The sequence below is a fragment of the Nasonia vitripennis genome (genome assembly GCF_009193385.2).
Source record: "Nasonia vitripennis strain AsymCx chromosome 4 unlocalized genomic scaffold, Nvit_psr_1.1 chr4_random0004, whole genome shotgun sequence".
NCBI lineage: Eukaryota > Metazoa > Arthropoda > Insecta > Hymenoptera > Pteromalidae > Nasonia > Nasonia vitripennis.
In genome coordinates, this window is record NW_022279639.1 from 1,056,193 (window position 1) to 1,083,874 (window position 27,682).

The 27,682-nt window shown below is 36.0% G+C and overlaps 1 protein-coding gene across 19 annotated transcripts in view; it reads left to right on the forward strand.

Annotated features, from left to right (window-relative positions):
• LOC100117353 (kinesin-like protein KIF13A) overlaps positions 1-27,682 on the forward strand; it is a 1,179,147-nt gene that overhangs the window by 619,895 nt on the left and 531,570 nt on the right. For 18 of the 19 annotated variants that reach the window (XM_031928189.1, XM_031928179.1, XM_031928190.2 and 15 more), the window contains one exon: positions 7,414-7,788. The exons of the other annotated variant lie outside the window; for it this stretch is intronic. In XM_031928189.1, the coding sequence (XP_031784049.1) occupies positions 7,414-7,788 (375 nt within the window). The remainder of the gene's footprint in view (positions 1-7,413; positions 7,789-27,682) is intronic. 19 annotated transcript variants of the gene reach the window in all.

The following is a 27,682-nucleotide window of genomic DNA, read 5'->3' on the forward strand; positions in this document are numbered from 1 at the left end:
GTATTCAAAATCTAGTTCTTCATTATCTGCTGTACATTGATTTGTTGGTGCTATATCCGGATCAGGAAAATGATGTTGCACTTCATCTTCAATTATTTCCGCAGTATGGTCTTTATTCTCTTCTTGAAAATCCAAAGAGTCATCAGTAATCATTTCTACATCGTTGAAATCATGTGTTGCATCTATTAAAATTTCTTTTATTTTTTCGGCCAACTCTGTTTCGTGATAATTCGTGACACTATCTGGTATGTTTAACGCTTGAAAGTATGCTAATAATAAGTTTAGAACGTTTAACGGATTAATTTTCATTTTTCAATCTAAAATGAAAACAAGCGGTAAAATTTATACAAGCTGTGTTTTTGCATGTAAGGCACGACTGCTACATTTCTACCAAAATAAAACGAGTGAATGTAAATTGAATCAAATCATTAATTTATGCATTGGAGAAGAATTCTCGTTCCACTTTGTGATGTTCGGAAAACTCTATTTTTGGTTTTATTCAACTTTTATTCACTTTGAAATTGAATAATATAAATCTATATAAAATCACTAAAGAAAATTTTCTACAACTGTATGATACCACTGACAAACAAAAAGACGTACTATTCGTACTTTCCGGCATCGAACTAGAATACCCACAAAACTCACTCACTGCCTAAAAAATAACACAGGCAGCTGAGGTAAACACTCGATGAAAACAATCTAAAAAAAGAACATACTTATTCGCACATATTGTCAACAACTTTTATGAGTGAAAGACATTTATCTGTGGAATTATCATTGAATGTACGATAACATTCATTAAACTAATGAATGCATATAAAATTCCCTTTCAATAACAAGGTGTTCTTTAATTGCAAATGAAGTTCGAGTATTAATATTCTTTTATGTATTTTTACCAATAACAAAAATTATCATAGTAATATAATAATAATAATAATAAGAAGAAGAATAAGCATAATTGCAATAGCAATAATAACAGTAATACTGATAATAGCAATGATAATGAAAAATAATAATAATTATTAGAATAATATTTATTATTAAATTTAGATTTTTTGATAAATTCATTAAATCGTAGCAAATAGTATTATTATGGAATTCCAGACTGTAAATATTTTACTATAGATACAATAATCATTACTTCGAGAATTCATCTAAAAAACTTTCGGCTTACGAAATAATTGTAACAATGAAAAACTCCCAAGTTTGACAACATTAAATTTTATTACAAAACGCAAAAGAGTTTGATAAACTAATTTTATTAACCTATGTTTTTTCATTTGCAAAAAAGTGTGGACTTTTTGAATTTATAAAATTATATAATTATGCAATTTATGAAATACTTTATAATTTATGAAATTACTTTTGAAATTATGCTAATTTATAAAAGCAGAAAAATAAATAATCTTTGATTGAAACATAAAACGAGACGTTATTTGTTACATACAAAATGATAGAATAAAATATCGGTAATATGTCTATACTCGTGTCTACGGTAAAGCATAGGCCTTCGGCTTGTCTGGAGGTTAGGGGTTTGGAGTCGTTTGGTTAAAAAGCACAACCATTTAGCCTATTTGTTCTTTAGGGGTTTAGGGTTTAAGGCTCTTTAGTTCACATGTACAGGCTACAAAGATCACACATTTGTAAACAAGTTTTTTTGAAAGTTAAAATTTTTTTTCGACATTTTCGTCCACCACATTGGTTTCGCCATTTTGTATTTTTAAAATCTGATATCAGATTTGTAAAGAGCGATCTCGAAAACCCCTATATACAAACTTTCTACAAAATATTATGGATTGAAGTATACCTATAGTTATTTTGTGTTAGGGGTGTTTTACCCCCCTAAGGGGAAGTATCTATGAAAAAACCGAAAAACTTAATTTGTTTATTATAGATGTTTACAAATTTTTTCCAATTTTTTTAGTCGTTTAAAACTTTTTTATTATATAAAATTTTTTTTCGATATTTCCGTCCTATTGGTTCCGCCATTTTGAATTTTCAAAATCTGATAACAGATTTGTAATCAGCGACCTCGAAAACCTCTATATACAAACTTTCTACGAAATATTATGTATTGAATTACATATTTACAGTTATTTTGTGTTAGGGGTGGTTTACCCCCTTAGGGGTAATATTTATGAAAACATCGAAAGACGTCAACTAAATTTTGTTATTAAGGATGTTTAAACATTTTTTCCAATTTTTTTTAGTCGGTTTAAACATTTTTATTTAAAATTATGCCAAAAAATATATGTTTTCAACCCCTAAAAAATAGGGGATGCTACCCTTACTCTTCAAATCACCATGAAATACTTGCTCTTTTTGTAAGAAATAACCTCCAATTTGTTTCATTGAAAAATATTAATTTTAAGCCGAGATATTTAAAAAAAACGCTTTTTGTGGGTTAACTTTTACAACTTTTACCCCTTAAAAGTGAAAATTAGCCGATAAAAAAAAATACGTGTCTCTTATTTTTTTATGTTCTACAACATATATGAAAATCATCAAAATCGGTGAGTTCGGGTTGGGTACCTTTCCTTGTAAGTATGAAAAAGCTGGAGCTTTCAAAATGGCCGCCCCCTCAACTATGCACGCGCGTTGGATCGCACAAAGGCTCTGACGTCACAGCACGACGCCAAGCTCTCCAAGCGACGCTTCGACTCGACTATGCGCGCAGTTCGAAATTTGACACCCGTCTTTGTTTCAAGTATTACGCGTGATTTTACTCTTAAATTCTTTTTCACCTTTTCACTTCGCGTTCACTTTTCCGTTTTAATTTTCACGATATTCTAATTTTTAATTTTTCTTTTAGGAACGCGGACACCAGCTTAATAATTGAAAAGCTTACCTTGCGTCTATTAGTTGAAGACGTTCCTAGATGGCTTACTCTTCCTTCATAAGAACTTCCTTCATTATATTTTCCTCTTTTCTTATTTTGGAAACTTGGAGTAAGTGGTTTGGAAAAATTTAAAATGACAAAAGGCTATGGTCTAACTAATTATGTATTTTCTTCTAAAGAAATTTTGTACACAAGTGATTAAATCTCTTAGATTTAATCTTGGATTTAGCGCTATTGAATCTAAAACTCTGAATAAAATCTGAATGTAACTTTGAAATCTATCGGTCCGCCGGCTTCTGTGCCCGATCATGGAGTGAGAGAGCAGGGTGGCTTGAGGGCGCTTGGAAGTGGTTCCGGACCTTCCACGCCGCCGCCAGCTTACTTCCCCTCAGCCGCGTTACAATGTCGACGCTTGTTGCACTCATTAGGCCTGACGGGGCCTGGCAACTAGTTACGCGCCGATACTGCAACGTAGCTCCGCATGTGCGCCTCTAGCCGCTGGCGGGGAAGTTGTTTGGATCAACGAGATGCTTGGCCACTTAATACTTTTGTGGCCTTGAGTCTCGCTGTACCTTTATACGTGTGGAACTTTCTCGAAGCCACACTTGAAATTATTATTTCAAATGTAGATTCAGAAAGTTGTCATGTAACAATATTTATATAAAATATTTTTTAAATATGTACAGACAAAATTTACAAATTATGTGTGAATTTTATTTTTGCAAGGTTTTATGCACATTTTATTTATGTTTTTGGGACATGCAAGTTTCTGTAATTTATATATTGTTTATATATTATGAATATTATATTTTAAAATATTTTATTAATATACATATATCTGAAAGAATTAAAAAACCTTGACGTGACGGGGATTTGAACCAGCGATCTTCTGCGTGACAGTCTAGCACTCTACTCATTACGCTATGGATGAACTTATAAATCACTTTAAAAAATGTTACTCATATACCACTTCGATAATTTCGCAATTGTATACTTACTATGTACTTTTGTAAATATTTTTTACAAGTATATCGATTCAAAATACCATTTTTGGTATTATAAATATCTCAAATATAAAATTAGGTGTCGGTAACAAAGATTTCTGTAATGTGTTTATTTTTTTAGCAAATTAATTGCGCTTATTTCTTAAAAGCGTCAATGTATTTCAAAAGAAAATTTAGATTATCGGTTTAAGATTTTAAGGAATATTTAAAAAAAGTTGCAATATGCGAGGCTAAGTAATTAATAAGATTATAAAATATTTTTTAATATTTTATCGATATATTTCATTAAAATTTAATCAAAATATATATCTACAGAATATTTCTAATATATTCTAAGATTAATTAAGCAAATGTATTGAAAACCTTGTGATATTATTATATTTGTACGGAACATTATCGGGTGACAAAACACTCGTGCGAGAATCGCTTACACCGTGCACATGTATCAAACTGTATTTTTTGACAAGTGGTGCGCTAAAAACGTGGATTTTGTGGGACTTGTTTTTTGTATAGCATATGCGAAACAACACTAAAGTAACTACTAAATAGTAAGGCTTTTGATACAATTTCCCCCTCAAGATTATCCCGCTTATTTAGCCCCCTTCAAGCAGCAGCAGAATAGAATATTTTTAATTAGTGCGCGAAACAAATAATGTGGCACGAGACATCCCGTTGCTATATATGAAAGTTTTAATTCTTTCAGATATATGTATATTAATAAAATATTTTAAAATATAATATTCATAATATATAAACAATATATAAATTACAGAAACTTGCATGTCCCAAAAACATAAATAAAATGTGCATAAAACCTTGCAAAAATAAAATTCACACATAATTTGTAAATTTTTTCTGTACATATTTTGTGTACAAAATTTCTTTAGAAGAAAATACATAATTAGTTCGACCATAGCCTTTTGTCATTTTAAATTTTTCCAAACCACTTACTCCAAGTTTCCAAAATAAGAAAAGAGGAAAATATAATGAAGGAAGTTCTTATGAAGGAAGAGTAAGCTATCTAGGAACGTCTTCAACTAATAGACGCAAGGTAAGCTTTTCATGTATCAAACTGTATTTTTTGACAAGTGGTGCGCTAAAAACGTGGATTTTGTGGGACTTGTTTTTTGTATAGCATATGCAAAACAACACTTTCAAATATAGCAACGGGATGTCTCGTGCCACATTATTTGTTTCGCGCACTAATTAAAAATATTCTATTCTGCTGCTGCTTGAAGGGGGCTAAATAAGGGGGATAATCTTGAGGGGGAAATTGTATCAAAAGCCTAACTAAAGAGTAAGGCTTTTGATACAATTTCCCCCTCAAGATTATCCCCCTTGTTTATTAGGACGATACTAAAAAGTGGTTACTAAATCAAACGGAAAATTATCTTGGCTGACAACTAACCTGGCCGTCCTACAGGGCCCGATCTTGGAGCCCTTACTTTTTAATATGTACATTAATGATCCCCAGGAGGCGTTGGCCGATTTTATGGGGGCCAAGGGATTAATGATTAATAGTGTTGTATATTTGCTTTACGCCGACGACCTGCAAATCTACACCTAACTTGCCAGAAGTAATCTTCGGGAGGGTGAAGATCGCATGTTAGCGGCAGCGCGAGCTGTATTGGATCGGAGTTCACACAATGCTCTGCACCTTAATGCTGGCTAGACTAAAGTTATCATTTTTGGATCTAAGTTTAATCAAAATCAACTTAAAGGCTTGGAAATAATATATAGTTTTATTTTATTCTATTTTATTTCATTCCACCTTTATGTGTACTGCAGTGAGCGGCTGTGGCGGCACAGTGAGCCGTCACAGCCGCAGAGAGGTCCGCGAGTAGTGTAAGTGTGTTTCGTAAATAGGTGTCAATGTAAGTATTTTTGTATGAGTGTAATAATTTTTACATACTTGCGGCTGGAAAAAAGTCACTTTCCGACCACTGGGGCATGTATAATCGCGTACGCACTACGGCCGGGAACAAAGAATGCTCAGATCGCATGTTTGCCAATATACCAATACACATGCGATCTGGGACATTCTTTATTTTCCCGGCCTAGGTACGTAATATACTATTTCGGTGGCGTGACTTCGCTTTTTCCCATTGCCTTTATACGGTCAATGACGTCCTGTGCAAGGCACTTGCTCCCCGCGGAATATTAAGCGTAGGAACTTCCGCTTCGATAGCGAGTCGCACTAGCTCCAGCGGAACTGAAGCGCCTAGTCTTGACTCAAGAGCATCTTTTCGTCTTGGTATGCTTTGATATCAGTGTTGTGCCTGTGTTTGTCCATGTGTGAGCGTTACCCACTTAAACAGGATCTTAGCCAATCAAACTATTCCTACTTACTCTTCACACCAATACACTCATATGTCTTCCGCTATTTTTGTGATATCTGTCATGCGTTTTCTCCAAGTTTAGAAGATAGGCGAGTGCCTAATGTGAAAAGCAAAGTGATTTGGTTTCAGCGAGGTTTACAGTCTAAGTTCAAAAAAAAAGGTGATTTTAAATTACAAACAACTCTCAAGATACATACTACGTAACTTGCCATGCCCCTTACCTTTGTTTCATGGTATTGTTTAATTATGTTTAAGTGTAACTTCTCGCATATTTTATTTGTGTACATAAACTTATAAAATTGTTATTTTACTAACATGAAATATTTAAAATGTAAAAGTATGTACCATGAACAAAATGTAAGGGGCATGGCAAGTTACGCAGTAAGTATCTTGAGAGTTGTTTGTAATTGATCAATATATTACTTAAGTTTAAATTACTAATCATTTGACTAAGTCCTTAATTAACATAATGATTTTTTGTTAGTCGTATTATAAATAAAATAATATCATTGTAAACTTGACTATTTTTAATTGATCCACTTCCCGGGCCCCGTCATTAGTGACCCCGATACTCAGAAAGTTTGTGCAGTGACAGTGCGCCAGCTGTCAAAAACATAACCTTAAATTCAAGCAGACAATATAAACACATTTACTCTGCGAAACTTATAGAAATCTGTGGGAAAGCGATATGCAACTGTATTACACATAATATCTTGTGCGGCCAACTTCACGGTCCTACCACTTTTAGGGCTAGAAAGCCAACTTCACGGTCCTACCACTTTTAGGGCTAGAAAGCCAACTTCACGGTACTACCACACTGGAGAAAAAAGTAGAAATACTGTTTTGAGCATTCGTGATATATAAACTTGTTTATTATTAAACGAAACGGCTTTTTAACAAATATTTTGATTGGAAACCATAGTTTAGCTCAGAAAACATACTGATAAGCCAAAAAAACTCACGAACAGTAACGATAAGCATTTTTTTCTGTATCATGAACAATCCGAACATCAATATAAAAGTAAATAGTGTCACGGGTACCGTGGCTTCGTCTGCTTCTCAAACTTGCCTTCGTGGCGCTACCGCGCCACTTGATTTTGGCATAAAATATAATTTTTTTTTAACATTTTCATAATTACAAATTTAAGGTGGTTAGGTCTCCCTAACAGTTTTTTAAAATATTGCATTTGTTGTAGCTGATATATTGTTTCTTATTTTTTAACTGCAGACAAATCGGATCAAGATATTGAAAGAGAGCAGAGTTTAGTAGATCAGTGGGTAAATCTTACTGAAGAAAGAAATGCCGTTTTAGTTCCATCAGCTGGTTCTGGTATTCCAGGAGCTCCTGCGGATTGGAATCCACCTATCGGAATGGAACCTCATATACCAGTACTTTTTCTTGATCTAAATGCAGACGATTTATCGGCGCATCAATCAGGGGAAGAGATTTCAATATCCGGATTAAATTCGATTTTACCAAAAGAGCATGGTCACAAGTTTTACAATCTACCAATCGTTAAACATTTGGAAAAAAATGTATGTGCTATTGCTGCTTGGGATTCAAGTATACACGATGACGTTAATTTGAATAAAATAACAGATGGTAATGCTCGTTTTATATTAATTTTGATTATCTTTATAATATTAAAATTACACATTTGTCATCTTTGTATGAATACCCCGTTTTGTATAAAAATTATTTATTCGAAAATGTCTGTAGTGAGTGTATACATTGCGTGTAGATGCCTTACTTCTTCGTATAGAAATGAAATTATGCATACATCATTACTTTATGTTTATCAAAATGTGATTTTTGTTTGCTAACGAAATACCTTTCATGTAATTTAACCATAATTTATCTTTGTAACATGGTAAACCTGCCGTGAGGAAAAAACTCGATTCGAATTATTCCGTACTCATGTACAATTGCCAATTACCGGTATTTCATTAATACCTTATTTATTAACCGCCAGGTGCATGTGTTCCTGGTTAGCTAGATAGAGCATGCGATCCCAGAGGAAGATCCGCTAAACTTAACCACTCGGAATACATGATTGGCCGTATTAAATTCATGAATACATTCACTTGTGTTAAGGGAATTAAATGGGTATTTAGGTCTAATGCATAAATAAATACGCTCATCAATTTGCTAGATAAATATTTAGACGAAAGTGATTTTTTCAATTTTAACCTAACTATACTATTCTAATTGCGAAATTTAATAAAAAATAATTTAATAATGTGATCACAAAAATCTTTGGCGAAGACTCTAGAACCATCAGTTACCTGGAAAATAAGTTAATTTACCCTAGCCTCTATACTATCCGCAATAATCACCTTTATTCGTCGAAACCATCGTGCCCAAGCGCGGCAGCAGAATTATACACTCGTATTACAATCCAATAATAATAACACAATTATTATCGCAACAGGTTTTTGAATCGAAACGCGATAAAATAATTTTGGGTTTACACTAACTTATATTCGTATTGAAAACGCAAGTAAATTACACAGTGTTTGCTTGTAACCTTAAATCTCGTGCGAAAAGGTGAATTGTGGTGCGCCAAGTCCTTCGGCGTGAACGCTAGCATGTGCGACTCAATGTTAACTCGTTTGTTCTTTGTTTTCGCGAGAGTGTGGTGGATAGAAGCCCTAGAAGCCGGAAAAAACAAGAAGCCCACGACGGAGAGATTTCGAGAAAGCCGATAGGTCAAGAACAAGAAAAGAGTGTGCGAGAATCTACGCGGAATGTTGTAACTGCGGTTGCGACCAGAGAATTTACAAAAGAACATGTATTGTAGACATGTGTGAGAGGAAAATCGTTGCAGAGCATCGCAGGTAGACGCGTTGCTGGACCCGGGCGAAGCGTGATCGAGGAAACGAGCCGTCGGAGATAGAGAAGGAAGGGGCCGCATCAACAGTGACTAGTCTGAATCATTAAAACATGATAATTAATACAATAAATAATTTTATTAGTGTATTATTAATGGCGATTACTCAAACAATATTTATAAAACGTATAATATATTTAAAAATTATAATAAAATTGATTAAAATAATATTTATTAATTCATGTTTTTTTATTTAAACAAATGTTTGCTATAATAAATTTATAAATTTTACAATAATGCAATTTGCCAATCAGTAAGCTATTATGTTTTTAATTATACTTTTATACCCTTATTGGATAATTGCTTTAAATGACATATTAAAACCAAATTTTATAATTATTTGTACATATTCGGTAAATATACTTAAGTTTATAAAAAGTTAGTGGCGATTACTCAGTTAATCAATATATAATTTACACTTAAGTGATGTATTATTCGTGGCAATTACTTGGCCAATCAATATATGATTTATATTTAATAATGTTATATTATAAATATAATTAATTTCGGATATAATATTTCAGAATAGACTATATTTTTTGTCTAAATTTTATTTTCGTCGTTTAATTTTCTTTTTCTTTACATTCTTATTTAGTTACTTGTAATATTTTTATTATTTTTGTATGTAGATTTATCGTTTTAAAAAATTTTTAAATTCTCTTTTTATGTTGTTCTTAATAATGCAACGTATAACTGACCGTGACTAAATACTGAAATGGATAAATATTAACTAACTTTGACAAAAAAATTCGCTTTAAGATTTATTTATCGTCATGGCGAAGCTAAGTATTATTATGAATTGCCTTATTTCTTTTAGTGATGGAGCTAAATCAATACAGGGCAATAATACTTGTTCACTGAAATATTTTCCAGTAATAATTTCTGCTATAAGAACATATTGTTTCATATATTTAATTATCAATCTTGTACCATTAAAAAGACCACTGTTAATGTCTGAATTTCTTAAACAACTAATTATTGCACCTTTTTTTTAATATGAATTTATGTGGTAGCAATCGATTAGGTGTTAATGAATTCTAAAATTCTGTAGGTATTGTGTCTGTCAATTTGTCGTTTGTATCAATCTGGATTCGATCATTACTATAGTATATATAGTAGTCTCCATCTATCCTTTTAACTATACTGTCATTGATTTTTAGTACATCATTAGAATTTAAAGTTGACAGTCATCACTTTATTTTTATGTTAAATCATTAGGATTAATTTTATGCCCAAAAACTTCTGTCATCAAATCATTTTGACAAATAAATTGTTTGGGTATTTCTCTTAGATTATTTTGTAATTCATATTTGGTCTTATTTTTTTTTCACTTATTGTAAGTAACCAATTCTTAAATGAATTATCTGGACTTTGTAATCGTAAATTCTCACTTACTGATAGTCTTGAAATTTTTGACCACGAAAAATTCCTTTTTAGACAAATTTCAAGCTTTTTTGTTCTATTTCCATGCCGCACTATAGGCAATGTTTGTCTAAAGTCACCAGATGTTACAATAAATTTCCCTCGAAAAGAAAGGTCATTTTTACATATATTACGAAAATATTTATCAGTTGCTTCAAAAGCATGCCTTATAGTCATTGAGTTTCATCCCAAATTAGTATATATAGTTGTGAACTACTTGTTGTATACTGCTCTTCTACTTGTACTCAAAACTAGTTGCGTAACTTTGTTGGTATCGATAGACATGAGATGTACTAGGTTATAAGTGTCAAATTTACATATAAAACCACTTATTAGCCATTATATCATGTTTTTTTCTACATAACTTCTAGTAGAAGGTCAGACCCATTCTAAAAAATTTACAGCTGCGTTTTTTATATAAAAAGGTATCTTTTTATTGTATTAAAGTAGTCGGAGTCTAGATCCAGTGCACTACGTTGTCTTTGAACACTGAAAGAGCCCAGTGGTAGGCTGGTCAAATGGGCGCTCGAAGTTCAGCAATGGGACTTCGACATAGTGTATGAGAAAGGTGTAAACCATCAAGTGCCGGATGCGCTGTCAAGAACGTGTGAACTAGAATTCGCCACCCTATCACCCCCAAGCTAATCCTGTCGAGAGGTGTAATCACATTCTTAAAACTATGATTGCGATATTCGCCGAGAATCACGGAGATTGAGATAAACATGTCCACGAACTCCGACATGCCATTAAAACAACTCTACAGTCAACTCTGAAGACTTCTCTAGCCTTCTCAAACTTTGGTCGATACCCCACGCCAGTTAAAAGCTTACGAAAGGAAATGGAAAATCAAGGTCCTAAACTGCAATTAGATCCTCAAGTATGGGAAGATCGTATGAAGCGTTTGGATGCGTTACGAGAACTTGTTGCGAAATTTATAGACGATGCGCGGGTTAAACAGGGTAAGACCTATAATATAGGGCGTCGACTAGCCAATTTCTCAGTCGGAGACCTAGTCTTGAGGCTCACTATCTGTAAAACGTTGCTGACAGCTTCTTTGCCAAATTAGCGCCAAGTTAAAGGTCCTTTTTAGATCACTGAGCAAATATCTCCTACTGTGTATATTTTGAAGATGGGAGTGGGTAACAGTTGAAAAATCGCGAAGGTGCACGTATCGGATTTGGGTGGATATTTAGAACCGCGCCATCCCAAGACCAACAACCCTAACCCTAAAATTGTAAGCCAATAGTGGACACCAGCATGCTGAGGAACGTACCAACTGCACTTGCAATTATATGTAGTTTGTATAAGTGATGGAGTAGATTACTGTGTTGTCCTGTTGTATTGAAAATGTACTTATATCTTCTTGAAATTTACAGAGATATTCGATAATTGTCCGACCGAACCGTGCTCGACGCTCTGAGTCGAGAGGGAGGCGTATCGCCGACGTTGGTTCTGTTTCGCTAGACCTTGTTGCCTTACCAGTCGACTTCGTTCCCCCGCAATGGATCTCGAGGTAGAAGCGAGTTCATCGCCCCGAAACATGAACGAGTTGTACATGAAAGTAAATTTACTTGAAAACCGCGGGTAGATTCAATCGCGAAAAAAGTAAACAAAACCTTATATAGCTTGCAGTTTAGCAGGGTCTACACCAACAAGACTCTTCAGAAAAGGTTGGTCAAGACCCAGGTCCAACCAAACTTTTGCATCAGATGATATGGCTACGCAGTATCTATCTTAAATACTATTGTGTGCGTGTTTTTTTTTATGTAGCGTAGACAGAGCAAGCTCTGCACGAGTAGCCCTCCAACACTGGATCCTCACAGGTACTATCGTTGAGCAATACTTCCCATGGGCCCGTTAACTAGCCTTTTTTGGCTTCTCCTTCAACGTTTGACATTTCCATACATCCTCCATCCACCAAGATGATTAGGGGTTCAGGATCAAACTCGTCTTCTTCATTCTGCATCGTCCTGCCGTCTTCTTTATTCTGCATCGTCCAGCCGTCTGCTTCCTGCAGCATCGTCTAGTGTTCTACCTCGAGCAGCATCGACCGGTGATCCTCTGGACAGACTCAACCCCGACACCGAGAGTTTGGGCTCAACTCAGTTACCTACGTTCCTCAGCATCGGTCTAAGGAGCACTTAGAGGTACTCAACCCTAGCTCCTACGTTCCTCTGCATCTGGCAGGGGAGTGAGAGCTCAACTCTGTGACCTACCTTCCTCTGCATCAGTCCGAGGAGTATTTTGTATCTATTACCTAGTGGCCTTCGTCTAGCAACAGTTTTACTCAGCTGTTCCGCCATGTTCTTCCCTTCTATTCTCTTCGTCATTTCTAACCTTCTTGATAATAGTCCTTACGTAGTTTTTTACGGCGTACCAGCCATCTTTCGACGCTTGCATAGCTGTCATCATTGACTCAGGGGTCACCCTAGTCTGAAGGTAACGCTCGAGTTCTTCTCGTTCCATTTCGTATCACGAACAGTTACAGAAGACATGTTACGCATCTTCGTTTGTTTCCAAACATACTGGACACTTTGGATTGTCCTCTATCTTAAAGTAGTGTACAAAGGCTCGAAAGCACCCATGTCCACTCAAAAACTGCGTAAGTTAGTAATTCACTTTCCCATGTCGTCCATTGGTCTAGCTAACAATACGTAGTATGAGGCGGTGCGTCCATCGCCCCTTTCCTCTGGAGTCCCATCGTCTTTGCTACTCAGCTAGGGTTCGTTCCTTTGCGGATTTCCAAACTTCCTTTTGAGTATTGTCACCACGACGGCTTTCTTCGTGTATATTCTTTCATTCTGTTGCTATAAGGTCAATAGGTGGCATACTTGAGAGAACGCACACTGCATCATCTGATACTGTTCGGTAGGCAGAAGCGACCCGTAATGCACTTCTCCTATAAACTGTTGACAGCTTTCGTGCATAGGACTTCACCAACATAGCTTCTGCCCATATAAGGGCACCGTATAACATAATTGATGTAGTTACACTGGCTGGGAGTAACCTTTGACCCTGATTTGGCCCACCAATATTTGGTATTAGTCGCGATAGTGCAGCACCGACTTTTGATACCTTATTGCTCACCCTTTCGAGATGCTGCTTAAACGTTAGTTTGGCGTCCATGGTGATTCCCAGGTACTTAATGGTCGGCTGAAAGTCTATTTCGTGCCCGACCACTGTCAGCGTTAATGTCTCTATTTTCTTCCTACTAGATATAAGGATAGCCTCCGTTTTATGGCTAGCAAGCTCAAGTCCAGTCTGCTTTAGCTAATCGTAGATTATTATATACCTACTGCATCGTTAGCGATTTTCGTCGTCTCTTCCTTTTGCTTTGCTACTACTACTACTGCAATGTCATCTACAAACTCTACAACCGTTGCCTTTTTGGGTAGCTCTAGCCTAAGTACTCCATCGTACATGATATTCCACAATAATGGTTCAAGCACTGACCCTTGTGGCACTTCTCCGGTTACTTGATAGGTTGTTGTGCCGCTCTCTGTGTCGTACAAAATGGTTCTGTCTTTCAGGTAGTCAGACATAATCCTTCTTATATATGCAGGTATCTCTTTTTCCGTTGTGCCTCGTGTATCTTGCCACAGCTTGCTGAGTTAAACGCATTTTCAACATCTAGTGTAACAATAGCCCAGTACTTCTTAGCTCCTTTCTTCCATCTCTTCTTCTTCTTGCAGTTCTAGCGGTGTCGACTACTAAGCTTACGGCGTCAAGAGTGGTGCGTTTTTTCCTAAAGCCGTATTCATATTTCGCTAGCCTACCTGGTTTTTCAATGACTTGGTCCATTCTAACGATTATGCGCTCTAAAATCTTGCCAGGGTTGTCCAGCATGCAGAGTGGTCTGTATAAGGCAGCTTTTCCAGGTGACAGGACAAAATTGTATAGGTCCACAAAGACATCGGAACGTGCCTGTATAGCTTTTTCACAATGCAATATTGGGTATGCCATCCAGGCCTGGAGTCTTGTTGTTCCTAATTCTTTTGCATGCAGCCAGTAATTCCTCTATGGTGATTCTTGGAATAATTTCGTCATTTGCCTCCACTTTGGGGATAGCTATTACTTCCAGTTGAAGGGGAAACAGCGTGATCACAATAGGGTCCAGCAATTTCGGGCTCTTAGAAGGAGGAATATGACCTCCTTCTATCTTCTTTATTACTACTTGGTACTGTCGTCCCTGGGAATTCAGCTTAATCTCGTCCTGTAACTCTTAGAGGCACCGCAGTTTATTTTCTCGGATTTTTTCTTGAGTATCCGTTTGGCATCTTTTATTTCTTGCGTGTGTATGTATACCGTAATATTTCTGAAACTACTTCGTCAATATCAATAAAATTTGACAAGCATATCTATTTTTGGATTCTGAATTTGGGAATTACAGTTATTTTTTATATTCTCAACTAAAATGCATTTGAAGAAGAATAAAATTACCCACTTGTCCTCGTTTCTCCTTTGGGATCGACCGCTTTGTTCGGCAGATAAAATGAAAATGATGATTTTATTTTCAAAAATTCATATCTTTGAAACTAAACATCATAACCCCACGAAAAAAATTATGTCGATGAGTCACGTGTCAAACTATATCCCATTAAAATTTTGATGAGATTTAACTACTTATTTTTTCAATAATAAATCAAAAACTAAAAAAAATGAGTTTTTTTTGTGCCTCGATTACGGACGTAAAAAGGCCTTATTGCACTTTTTTTGTGCACAAATATTGTGATATTTTAATGTAAAGATTGAGTTTTGTATTTTCCGGGTTTTTCCAGGGAATTGTTTTGGACTTCTTGGAATTTTAGTCTTCCTGGAATACTGACGCTGATAATATATTTATGATTATAAACGAGGTTTTTTTGTGGTTAAACTTGTAACGGGGTGTAAATCTGATTAACGAATAACGCGCTAAACAAATGGATTGCATTCCCTCGATGCGGCGGAGAACTCCTCTACGCCCGCGAAATACCTCCGTTGCATGCAGCTGTCTCAACTGCTTTTGTTTTGCTGGGTCTACGCGCCGCCTGGTGCGTGCTCGGCTGCTCAACTGCGTTAGATACTAATAAATAACGCCCGCGGATGCAGCGGTATTCGCAGGAAGGAACAGGAATCGGAAGTAAACAAGCTAGGTTGAGAAATGACGAAAAAACACGTAAAATAATAAGACTAAGTTATATTTTACTAGCGCGTCAAAACCGTGAATTTACAAATATGAAAAATAATAATAATATGCGAGTCGCCGACAACTTTGCGACTCGCCGCGATGCTGGAATAATCGCGCTTGCACACGTATATCGCCGTGAAGGTCGCTCGCGCCGGGTCACCCTCGCGCAGACGATATACACTCTCTTGCACACAATCACATTCACTGCGCGTCACACAAACCTTCTCGATCTCGTCGTCGATGCTCCTGATCCCGGACAGACTGCAGAAATAGAACGTTGCTGGACCGCTAAGCAGGAAGATGAGGATACCCAGATTCCGCGTCGCACTCACACACAGGATATAGATCGATCCGCTGGACACAGCACAGCACTCGAGATCACATGCGAAGTCCCGTGTTTACTTTTCGAAGGTTGAGAGCTATCTGAGCGCGCACCTGAAGGATAAGCCCGCGCGCTTGCTCTTTCTATCTCTCTCGCTCTTATTCTCGAATTTGCACGTATTTTTCTTCGCGCGCGCAAGTCTACCCTGTTTCTGTCTACCGTTTCCCTACAATCCCCCAGTATATCCAAATCATCTGCGTAGCCTAGTATCTACGTTGTTCCATTAAGCGTTGCGCCCAGCTGGCTAACCTGCATTTTTCTAACGACATACTCTAACGTTCAGTTGAACAGCACCGTATAGAGCCTATCCCCTTGTTTAAACCATCGCGTATCGTGAAGGGTTCTGATACATTACCGCCTACTCGGACCTTTCCCGTGCTTCCGTTCAGACATATTTGAATCAATCTCACAAGTTTTTTTGGTACGCCGAGAAGTACTAGAATTTGATACATTTTGCTTCGCTTAATAGAATCGTACGCTTTTTTAAAATCTATAAATAGTTGGTGTATGGTTTCGCAGAATTCCCACTTTTTCTCTAACAACTGTCTTATCGTAAACATTTGATCGCTCGTCGATCTGTTGCGCCGAAATCCGCACTGATAATCTCCTACTATATCTTCCTCGAATGGGGTGAGTCTAGCTTGTATTACGTTTGACAGAACTTTGTAGCACATTGCTAAAAGTGAGATACCCCTATAGTTATTTCAGTCTGTCTTATCCCCCTTTTTAAAAATCGGTATAATGATAGATTCCTTCCTTTCATTTTTCATTTTTCATTTTTCCAGGTGGCACATACTAGTTTATAGATTATAGAGTATGTATAGAGTCATTTCCTGCTGCTTTGTCGTTTTTTAGTTTTTTAATCACGGCCTCTACTTCCTGGTAGCTCGGTTCCTCCACGTGGAGTTCAGCAGTGTGAATTCCGCCCCCTAATTCTTCGCTATTTTCGTGCACGTTTAATAATTTATCGAAATAGTTTTTCCACAGCGACAGTAATTCGATGTGATTTGTTACGAGGTCCCCGTTTTCGCCCTTCATCAATTGCGCTCTACTCCTAAAACCCTTTCTGATGGCGTTAATCCCTCTGTACATTTCGCGGGGGTTATTTTCCTTACTGTTAGTTTCTATTCTCCTAATAAGATTCTTTTGATACTCCAGCTTCTTATTTCTGTAGATCGCGCCCGCCTGTTTCCTTACGTTAGAATACTCTTCTACGGTCATATCGCTTCTATTGTGTAAGCTATCTAATTTAGCCTTTCTGCACCTTTCAAACCAGAGTTCACACTCTTCGTCAAACCATGGTTTGCTCTTTGGCTTTTTCTTTCTACCCAGTACTTTGTTCGCGGCCTCTTTTACCGTTTTTTCGATGTCCCCCCCCCCCCCCCCCAGAAGCTATTCGGTTCGTCATTCCCCTCCGGCGATGTGTTTGCTTCCTCAAGTGCCTGAAATCTGTTATTAATTTCTATCTGGTACCTAATTCACTCTGTTCTATCTCGTAGCTTTTCAATATCGAAGCTTTCTGCCTTGTTTGTTCGCTTACTATTTTGATTCGCTACTAATCTAGCTCTTGATTCGGCTACTACTAGGAAGTGGTCCGAGTCGCTATCTGCCCCTCTATAAGCCCTTACGTCGAGAACGTTAGTATGACGTCTTTTTACAATGAGAAAATGATCAATTTGGTTCTGTGTGGCCCCGTCCGGCGATGTCCACGTTGCTTTGTGTATGTCCTTGTGCTTAAAACACGTCGTTTTGATTATAATATTTTTTTGCTGCCGCGAAATTTATGACCCTAATACCGTTATCGTTCCTGGCTTCGTGCAGGCTTTCCTATCTATTGTAGCCCTAAACATTTCCTCCCTACCTATTTTAGCATTGAAATCGCCTAATACTATTCTTGTGTCGTAAGACGCGAACTGATCGATTACCTGTTCTAAAGTTTCGTAATAGAGATCCTTAGCTTCTTCTTGTTTGTCCTCCGTAGGATAGTGTACATTAATAAATACATATCTATACTATTCACCTTCGATGATGATGTACGAGAGCCTATCATTGACGGATTTGAAACTTTTAACCGAATGTATAATGCTTTTGCTTACGAGAAATCCGGTACCTAGGGATCCCCCGCTCCCGGCCCCATACAGGTACGTGAAGTTACCCGATGCTAGTACTTCGCCATCTGGCCACCGCGATTCCTGTATTGATACCAAATCTAGATTATACCTATCAGCTTCCTTTATGAGTTCTTGAAATGCGCCTGCTCTGTATAGACTGCGAACATTCCAAGTTCCGACCCTTAAGTCCCTTTTGGTTTGGTTTCGATTTTTTTGAGCCATGAAAGCATGTTAAACCCGCGCGCTTTGGAACCTGTTTCGATCGCAGGTGAGTCCACCGTTCAAGAGGTGATAACCCCCATACCTCTCTAGAACTAAGAATGAGGGCTTTCCGACTTTAACGAGGACAGTGTCAACTCGTCTTCAGACACATTCTCGCATCCTAACGCCCCCCTGCAAGGCAGCGCGCCTTCGCTGGCATCGTTACCGCGTAAGACCAGGTGACGAATCATTCTATACATCCCCTTTCGGGGCAGTTGTCATCGCTCCTGCATCCTCCTCGGCAGCAGGATTTTTGCCCATTTTTGTAATGTATGATGGAAGAGATAGATTAAGTGATAAGAGATAATGTGAAGTGTTTTTTGTTATGGTGCTTGCGTAGTGTTTCTAGATGAATGCGTTCGACAGTGTTGACTCATCACACCCACGCCTGTTCCTATCGGCTGTCCGCGGCTGCTTATTCAATTTATTCGTAGCTAACCTCGTTCTCAGGGGCTGTTCCTCTATCCGCAACCTGAGGACGCGCTGTGTAGTGGTGATAAGCACCTGCCCGTCCGATCTGGACAACAACGCCCAAGACCCGCTTAGGGTAGCGGCATTGTAACAGACTAATAGTACATTACTTAAATTTAAATTATTTTTTGATTGGTCCAATAATCGCCACTAATTATACATTACCAACATAACTGAAATATAAATTATATATTGATTGGCCGAGTAATCGCCATTAATTATACATTATCAAAATTTAAATAATATATTGATTGACTAAGGTATTTTTATTACTGGTACTTTACTAAAATACAAATTATGTATTAATTAGCTGTGTTATCTCCACTAATAGTAATTTAATAAAATTTAAGTTATTTATTAATTGGCTGAGTAATCGCCATTAATAATAAATTGTTCAAATAATACTTTTCTGTTGATCGGCTAAATTATCTCCACTGATAGTATATTACTAAAATTTAAATTATATATTGAATAACTAAGTTATCACTTGAAACTAAATATTATATGTCATATTGATAATTGTAAATAAAATGTGAATTCAACATAATTATATTGAAATTAGAAATGTAAAATATTGGCCAAATAATCGCCGCAGAAACTATATTCAAAATCCAAATGTTAGATATACTTCATAATAAATTTTTTAAATATTAGATAAGTAATCGTTAAGTTTATTTTGTAGCGATAGCGATTAACACTATTATTATTTATATATATAAAATCCGATGACACATTTCTAAATAATTTGTTATGCGGGCGTTACCCCGTGAAAATAGTCTTCACCCCGTGAAACGCAGAGAGCAAAGTTACAACTAATATTAATATAAATAACCATTTACAATAGTATTATTTCCAGGCTTTTTTACAAAAACAGGCATGAAACAAAATCATATTTGCACAGATGATTATTCGCAGCATCCCTTTTATCCTGACGGAATCTGCAGATTACGTCTTGTGATATGCGTGAATGCATAGAGCAGTCGTCATTTTACATTCACAAACAGATATCTTTAAAAAACAAATCATATCTGCACAGATGATTATTCGCAGCATCCCTTTCATCTGGACCGAATCTCAAGATCACGACTAATGATATATGTAAAACATACATATGTATCTATGTGGCGCATGATTTAAACAATAATTCAGATTATAAATACAAATAAATATATTTCCATATTTATCTAAAAAGATTATCATTTACAGCATCCGACACATCTGAACCAATCTTGCTGTGTTTTTGATATATGTATACATATACTTTATTTCTAATCAACTACCAAAAAAAATCACATAAATATAAATATTTATCATTATTTTATACCTATATGTAATGTATGTGAAATGTTTCAAGACCCAGTCACTTTTTGTGAATCATTCTTTATCGAAATAGTGTATTCAATTCTGTTTTTTTTTTTAGTAGCATTATGTATTTATGTTTGTACCACATATTTATCATAAAATAATTATCATCCTGGAATGATTCACTAGTTCCGGTGAATTTTTACATAATTGCTTATTTTAGTGTTTTAATATAGTGTAAATGTTTTGGCATCATATTCAGAATTAGCAATAAATGCTATTTTATCATTATTTAATTAATGTGTGTTTTATTATATTTGTTAAGATTAATCATGATTCATAATGAGGAAGATTTATTTCGATAAGTAAATAAGGAATCAATGTCTATGCTTTAGAACAAAGTATATTTTCTACTTTCTAAAAACTTGACAAATCTCTTAAATATTGTAAAACATATATCAAGGAGTCAAGAATAAAGTATAAAATGTAGATCTAACGTCAGTATAAAAATGACATTAAAAAGAACATTTTAAATTCAATAATAACAAAACTCTACAAACTTTTCATGGAATTATTATACAATATGTACTAAGGAGTTATATAAAATATATAAATTTGAAAGTAGTACTAATTACTTAGTTTCATCATTTAGTTTGATTGATTATGTATATTTCAAACTTTTTACTAAAACTCTTTGGAATATATTTTATAATGTTGTAAACTTTCAAAGAGTGGAAGATATACATTTTTTTATAAATATGATTCTACAGAGTAATGAATTAAATTTTTTTCTAAATATTAAAAAAAATGATTAAAATATGATTAAATTATTACCAGATAAAATCTAAGTTATCAAGCGCAAAGCACGCTGATCTAATCTTAGTATAATAAATAAGAGATGAGAATTAGTTTGTATTAAAAATAAAATTTTATCAATCTATAAAGTTAATAATAATTCATTGGAACTTATATCTTAAAACATACATTCAATCAATATTAAGTAATTATATTTATTTCATTTAACAATCTAAAAAGCCGATGCCAAGTCATTGGCTTCCTGCTATTCCGCTAGTGGAAGATAATGACATGTTTTTTAATAAATCTGTACAGATGTATGATATTCTTTTGACGATTTGAGAGTTTAGATGCATTTACTTTATATGAGTCAATCAGGTAGAGAGGTGGGCCGTCAGTTAAAGGGATGAAACGAAAAATTTGATTATTATAACTTTTCCTTTTGAAGAAAACTATACAAAATTATAACACTAATAGTAAAATTTGATATAATTTTATTAATAAAATTTATAACCTTGAATAAACAATTTTTTTGGTACTGTGTTTATTATCCAGGACAAAAATGTTAAAAAAATAGAAGAAAACTCAAATAAAAACACTCATAACTTGCCTTACGCGCCATGCATACGTGTATAATATAATCTAAGTTTTAATTAAGCTCTTTAATTTAATGTAGATTATAGATGCATTGCTTTTTTGGAATTTTTCTGTTTGTTGGCTTTGATAAGTTGGAGAATGTTGCTATTTTGCTTTGTATAACTAGAAAATTAGTCTCTCGATTCTAGAAGCATTTCCATGTTTAATTTATACTATACTTCCAGCTGTAATTAATAAATATAATGTATAAACAATATATATTATAAAATAATATGATGGTGTATCTGTGGTTGACAGGCAAAATGACTGCGTGCATCGCCGCAAAAGTATCAAGTTATGTCATTAGGTCGGAAACTTTTGACTTGTTTAGATTGCGGTTTTGCCCGCGAAACACGGCAAGACTGATTGCAAGGCAATGGGCCCACCATCTTTCTTATCATCCTTAATCACCATAATTTGTATAAAGTTTCGCAGTGTAGTTATCGAGTTTAAACGGTTTTAAAAAAATTGTTGTAAAAATTAAATCTTAAATATCTCAAAATATAATAGAGCTAATGGGCAGCCTAGAGAAAGGTTTCAAGACACCATGAAAATCTGGCTAAATCCAATTTTTAATATGGTTCATGCCTTTTTATTAAGTTATCGTGGTGTATCGTTTTTCAGTAATTTTTTTCTCACGAAATAATTAGTGAAATAACTTCATAATTAGTCACTAAGTAAGTCTTATCATTCTTAATCACTATGATTTTTTTCAAAAATGTCCATAGAGTATTTATCAAGTTACAACGTTTTCTAAAAAAATTTGATAAAAATTAAATATCAAATATCTCAAAATCTAATAAAGCTAAGACGCAGCCCAAAGAAAAGGATCAAGGTACCAAGAAAATCTATCTAAATCTAAATTTTTAATATGATTCATGCCTTTTTTCTTCAGTTATCGTAGGGAAGAGATTTTCAGTAATTAAGATTTTTCTCGAGGAATAATTGATGAAATAACTTTATATTTGTACACAAAGTAGTTCTCATTATTCTTAATCACCATGCTTTCTTTGAAAAGTTCTATAGAGTAGTTATCGAGTTATAACGGTTTAAAACAGTTTTACTTTTTGTCGTATAACAAAACAACGACGACAGACAATCTGAATTCTCCGCGGTAAAAAGTTAGGTAACTTTATTCTCTTTCAGGTACATATTCAGTAATTTATTTTTATAAACTTTTTCGATAACTTTATTAGAAAAAACTGAAATCTCAAAACTAAAAAATCGCTATAAAAAAAACGCGTCTACAAAATAAAAAATGGACTTTTTTCCCATTATGCTATAGTAAAAATAAAAAGAATAAGCCTTGGTGGGTTTAAATCTACAGAGTAGAAGCTGAGATACAGCGGTATACGAACGTCCACACACACACACACGCACACACACACACACGCACACATACCTCATTACACAAACAGTGACCACTAAGCGATAATAATGGAGATAAGAATATCAAAACAGAGATCCAAAGGGAGAGCAACGACAAAAAGAGTCGGCTGGAAAACGAAGGATTATAATAAGGAGACATTCCTGCTGTCTCTAGAAGAAATACAGCTGTCTAGATCTGCGAATGATAAGGTCGAGCAGGTGCCAAGGAGGGCTCCTAATAATAGACGACCGCCAGTATACTGGTGGGATTAAAAAATTGATGCACGCCGCAAAGAGTGTCATCGAACCGGAAGACGGGAACAGCGGGCTCGGAAGAAATACTACAATACTAGTCGTGGTAGAGAAATAGTAGACGCTCTAAACAAAAAAATAAAGGATGCTAAACGGATACTCAAGAAAAAAAACCGAGAAAATAAACGACGCTGCATTAAAGAGTTACAGGACGAGGTTAAGCTGGATCCCTGGGGGCGACCGTACGAAGTAGTAATGAAGAAAATAAAAGGAGGTTATATTCCCGCTCCTAAGAGCCTGGAATTGATGGACCGTATTGTGACCACACTGTTTGCCCTTTATCTGGAAGTTACAGCTATCCCTGAAGCTAAGGTGAATGACAAAATCATTCCAGCAATCACCACAGAGGAATTACTGGCTGCATGCAAAAGAATTGGGAACAACAAGACTCCAGGCCTGGATGGCATACCCAATATTGCATTGAAACAAGCTATACAGGCTCGCCCCGATGTCTTTGTGGACTTGTACAACTCATGTCTTAAAGAAGGGACGTTTTCTAAGAACTGGAAGAAGCAACGCCATGCTGGACACCCCGGGCAAGATCTTAGAGAGCATAATCGGCGTTAGAATGGACCAAGTCATTGAAAAACCAGGCGGACTTGCGGAATATCAATACGGCTTCAGGAAAAAACGCTCCACTCTTGATGCCATAAGCTTAGTAGTTGACACCGCTAGAACTGCAACAGAAGGAAAAAGATGGAAAGGAGGATCCAAGAAGTACTGTGCTATTATTACACTGGATGTTAAAAATGCGTTTAAAACCGTTTAAACTCGATAACTACAATGCGAAAGTTTATACAAATTATGGTGATTTAGGACAATAAGAAAGATGGTAGGCCGTATGCCTTGCAATCAGTCTTGCCGTGTTTCGCGGGCAAGAACCGCAGTCTAAATAAGTCAAAAGTTTCCGACATAACGACATAACTCGATACTTTTGCGGCGATGCAACAGTCATTTTGCCTGTCAACCACAGATATGTATCTCTAAATTAATATTTTATTTATAAAATATATTTTTATCTAAGGTTAAACATTTTATTAATAAAATTATATTAAATGTTACTATCAGTGTTGTAATTTTTCCTAGATAGCTTCCTCCTAGAGGAAAAGTTATAATAATCAAATTTTTCGTTTCACCCCTTAAACTGACACCCCACCCCTCTACCTAATTGACTTATATAGAGTACATGCATCTAAACTCTCAAATCGTTAAAATGATATCATACATCCGTACAGATTTATTAGAAAACATGTAATTATCTTCCACTAGCGGAATAGGAGGAAGCTGCCAATGACTTGGCAGTGGTTTTCGATATGGGATCTGCAGTTAATTTTCAATTGTCTAATATTCAACCTATTGATAGACCTAAAAAATATATTCAAATATTTATGTCTGGTTCAAGTACAAACAGACACGGGATTTATTTGTGGTACAAAGACAATGTAATACGAATTTTTGATAGCATTAACAAAAAATGTCTAGTTGATGATCATAAAATTTGTATTGATAGGCTGTTTCCAAATAAAGATAATTTACGCATATCTTTTGAACAACTACAGTATCAGACTAATTATTATGATTGCGTTTTTTGCTATAGTATTTGCAGTCGCTATTGTGTTTAATATTTGCCCATGCAATGATCAATTTAATATTAGTAGAATGCGAGAGATTATCGGTGAATGTGCCTGTTTATTAATCGTAGTTCACAATGGACTGATCGTATGAAAGAGAGAACGCGTGTTAAAGTGATCCTGGAGAATGTGCGTTCTAAGTATACAATCCCATCTGTCGTCTCTAAGTTAAAACTACCCGTCTAGTGCTGGATCGTGAGTGGCGGAATCGAGAGGGAGCGCCTGCATGCACCTCATTTTATAGACTTCCCGGGTGGTGTGATTCCTACCCGCGCGGTCGTCCGAAATCGTAGAAGGGAGGTTATGCTGAGTCAAAAGAAACGGGCTTCGGGGTGAGTCGGAGCTGTTGCTATGAGCGTATTTGGTGACTTATGCATCGATTGCATTATAACTAGCGATGCTATATACGTGTGAGTATTCACACGTGACACGTCCTTGGGGTTGCTACCGGGTACCCTCGCCCACAAACTAAAACTATGCAAATAAAATTCCACGTTAAAAAAATAATTTGAAATTTTCTTATATAAATTTCCCTTGAACTCTAAGTCCTACAGTATAATCTAGTCCCGAATCAAGATAAAATAAGTGATTCTAGTTTCATACAAAATATGCTAGGTTAGGCTAAGATTTACAAGTTATTTCCCTAATTCCCTTGTTAAAAAAATTTCTTAAGTAATACACGTTTTTCTCTAGGCACAATTTGCTAAGGTTGGTCGAGCGGTTAACAATTTTTTTTGTTTTCCTGGCGTGTAATTGTTACATTATTGTGTGTAGTGTAGTGAGCCATTGGCTGTGTTTGCGTAATCCTATTATACATTATAACTACCTAGCGAATCTCTCTTTCATTTAATTTTCTTAAAATATACTCTCGCTTAATCTTATGTTGCGTCTTGATTGGTTATCTCCGTTGTTCTTGGCCCCAATCATTTGTAAATTCAATCTTGAATCTCTTGGCATCTGGGCTGGCTGAAGAATCATCCCATTGGCTGCGGCCAGCTGCTGTAGGTTTGGGAGGCAGAGGCCTGCTGATTGCATCAGCAAGTAGTATGGGAGACCCTGGTTTGCCATCTCTGGTTGTCTGGCTTCATACATCTGTAGGCGCTCTGTGCCGAGCTGCGCATGGATGTTGTGTCCGGATATCAATCTATCGCGGTTTAGTAGCGTGCCCCCTTTTTGTGAGAACTTTCTATGTAATTACTACTATTATCACGATCGTGAGTATGCCAGTCCCGGAGTAAGTCGCCGTTGACTGAAGGGACGAGAATCTACCGTAAATGTCTTTATATTCGCCTAGCCACGAACGCGAGAACTTATCCCTTCTAAGGTTTAAGGATTTTGCTGCCAAATGTAAGCGAATGTGTCTGATGCGTTCAGTGATTTTTGTTTGATCGTCAATGCAGACGCCTTGTATAGGTCGTAATCGCCGTAGTCCAGCAGTGACATCCCTATATAGTATACTAAATGCATGTCTTGGAACAGTATTGAGACGTCAGATATTTTAATTAATTTCGTAATGGGCATGTCTGCTTCCGTTAATGGAAACCGTGAGTCAGCTACTGATTCTTTAGCGAGGGCTTCTGATTTTTCTATTTGTTCTGGTGTGACGAAGCGTGGGTATACGACTCCTTGGGTCGCAAAGAGTACAGCGTCTGTAAGGATCTCCGTATCTAGTTGTATTGTATTACGTTGTCTTCCAGTAAGATTAAGGCATCCGCGATTTCCTCTTGTTTCTGTAGGTTTGCTCGATTGGCTATCAGCTCGTCCATGGTATTGTCTAGTTCGTCGACTTTTTCACGCAAAATGCCGAATTCTGTATGTATGAGTTCGGTCTGGTTTGCTAGTAATTTTGCTAGTTGTCTCGTATCGTTGGCCGTTATGCTGATTAGTTGCTGGATTTCTTCTCCGGCTTCCTCATCTAGTGTTCCGATTATGGTGCGGCTAATTTTTTTTTATCGCTGAGAACCAGGCTCTTTTGATTATTGGTTTCTGTGTCGTTTCGTGACCTTGTAGTAGCTCTTTTACTTTGTCAGCGTTTCTCGCTGTCTCCTCGATTTGCTGACGTATCTTAGCCAGCTGTTGCTCGTACGGGCATGCTGTGTTTATTTGCGTGCAAAATATTTATAATATACCTAAGCTTCCTAATAACTTGTTCCATTTTTCACGCCTATGGCTTTCATTTCAATTTTATGATCCACTTGTGGGTTAGTAATATTAATCCCTATATTCCCGTTAAATTTTGTTTATTTACTTGAATTATTAGGCTTTATGGTACTAGATGAGGAGCATTATGGGACGCTTCCTTATGGGATCTCTTTAATTAGCCAAGGGTTTTAATGCTAGCAAAATATTTATTCGATTCAAAGTTTTTGTCGTGATAAGGCTTTCGTTGCTTATCTGATTCTTCGTGGCTTTTCTGCGCGCTGTCTTTTGGTCGCTCAGATTTTGCGAGACACGATCTTGTTTTGGAGTAGGAGATTATGTCGAATTTGCGCTTTTTACTTTCCTCGCGTTTTTTCCTCGATTCTAGTCAGTGTTGTGCCTTAATTCCGTGCTGCAATTTTTTCTCCCTTTGTTGAGCATGGCCTTGCAGTTTTGGGGTCCTGGTGTTGAGGAGGTACCGGAAATGACGGTAAGTGAAATTTTATATTGTCTCCTTTTCTTCTTGTTTGTCGTATACTTTTCCTGTTTCATTTATATTGTTGTTTCCTTCTCCTTTTCTAGATGCATGAGTCCGATCCTGAGTCGGAT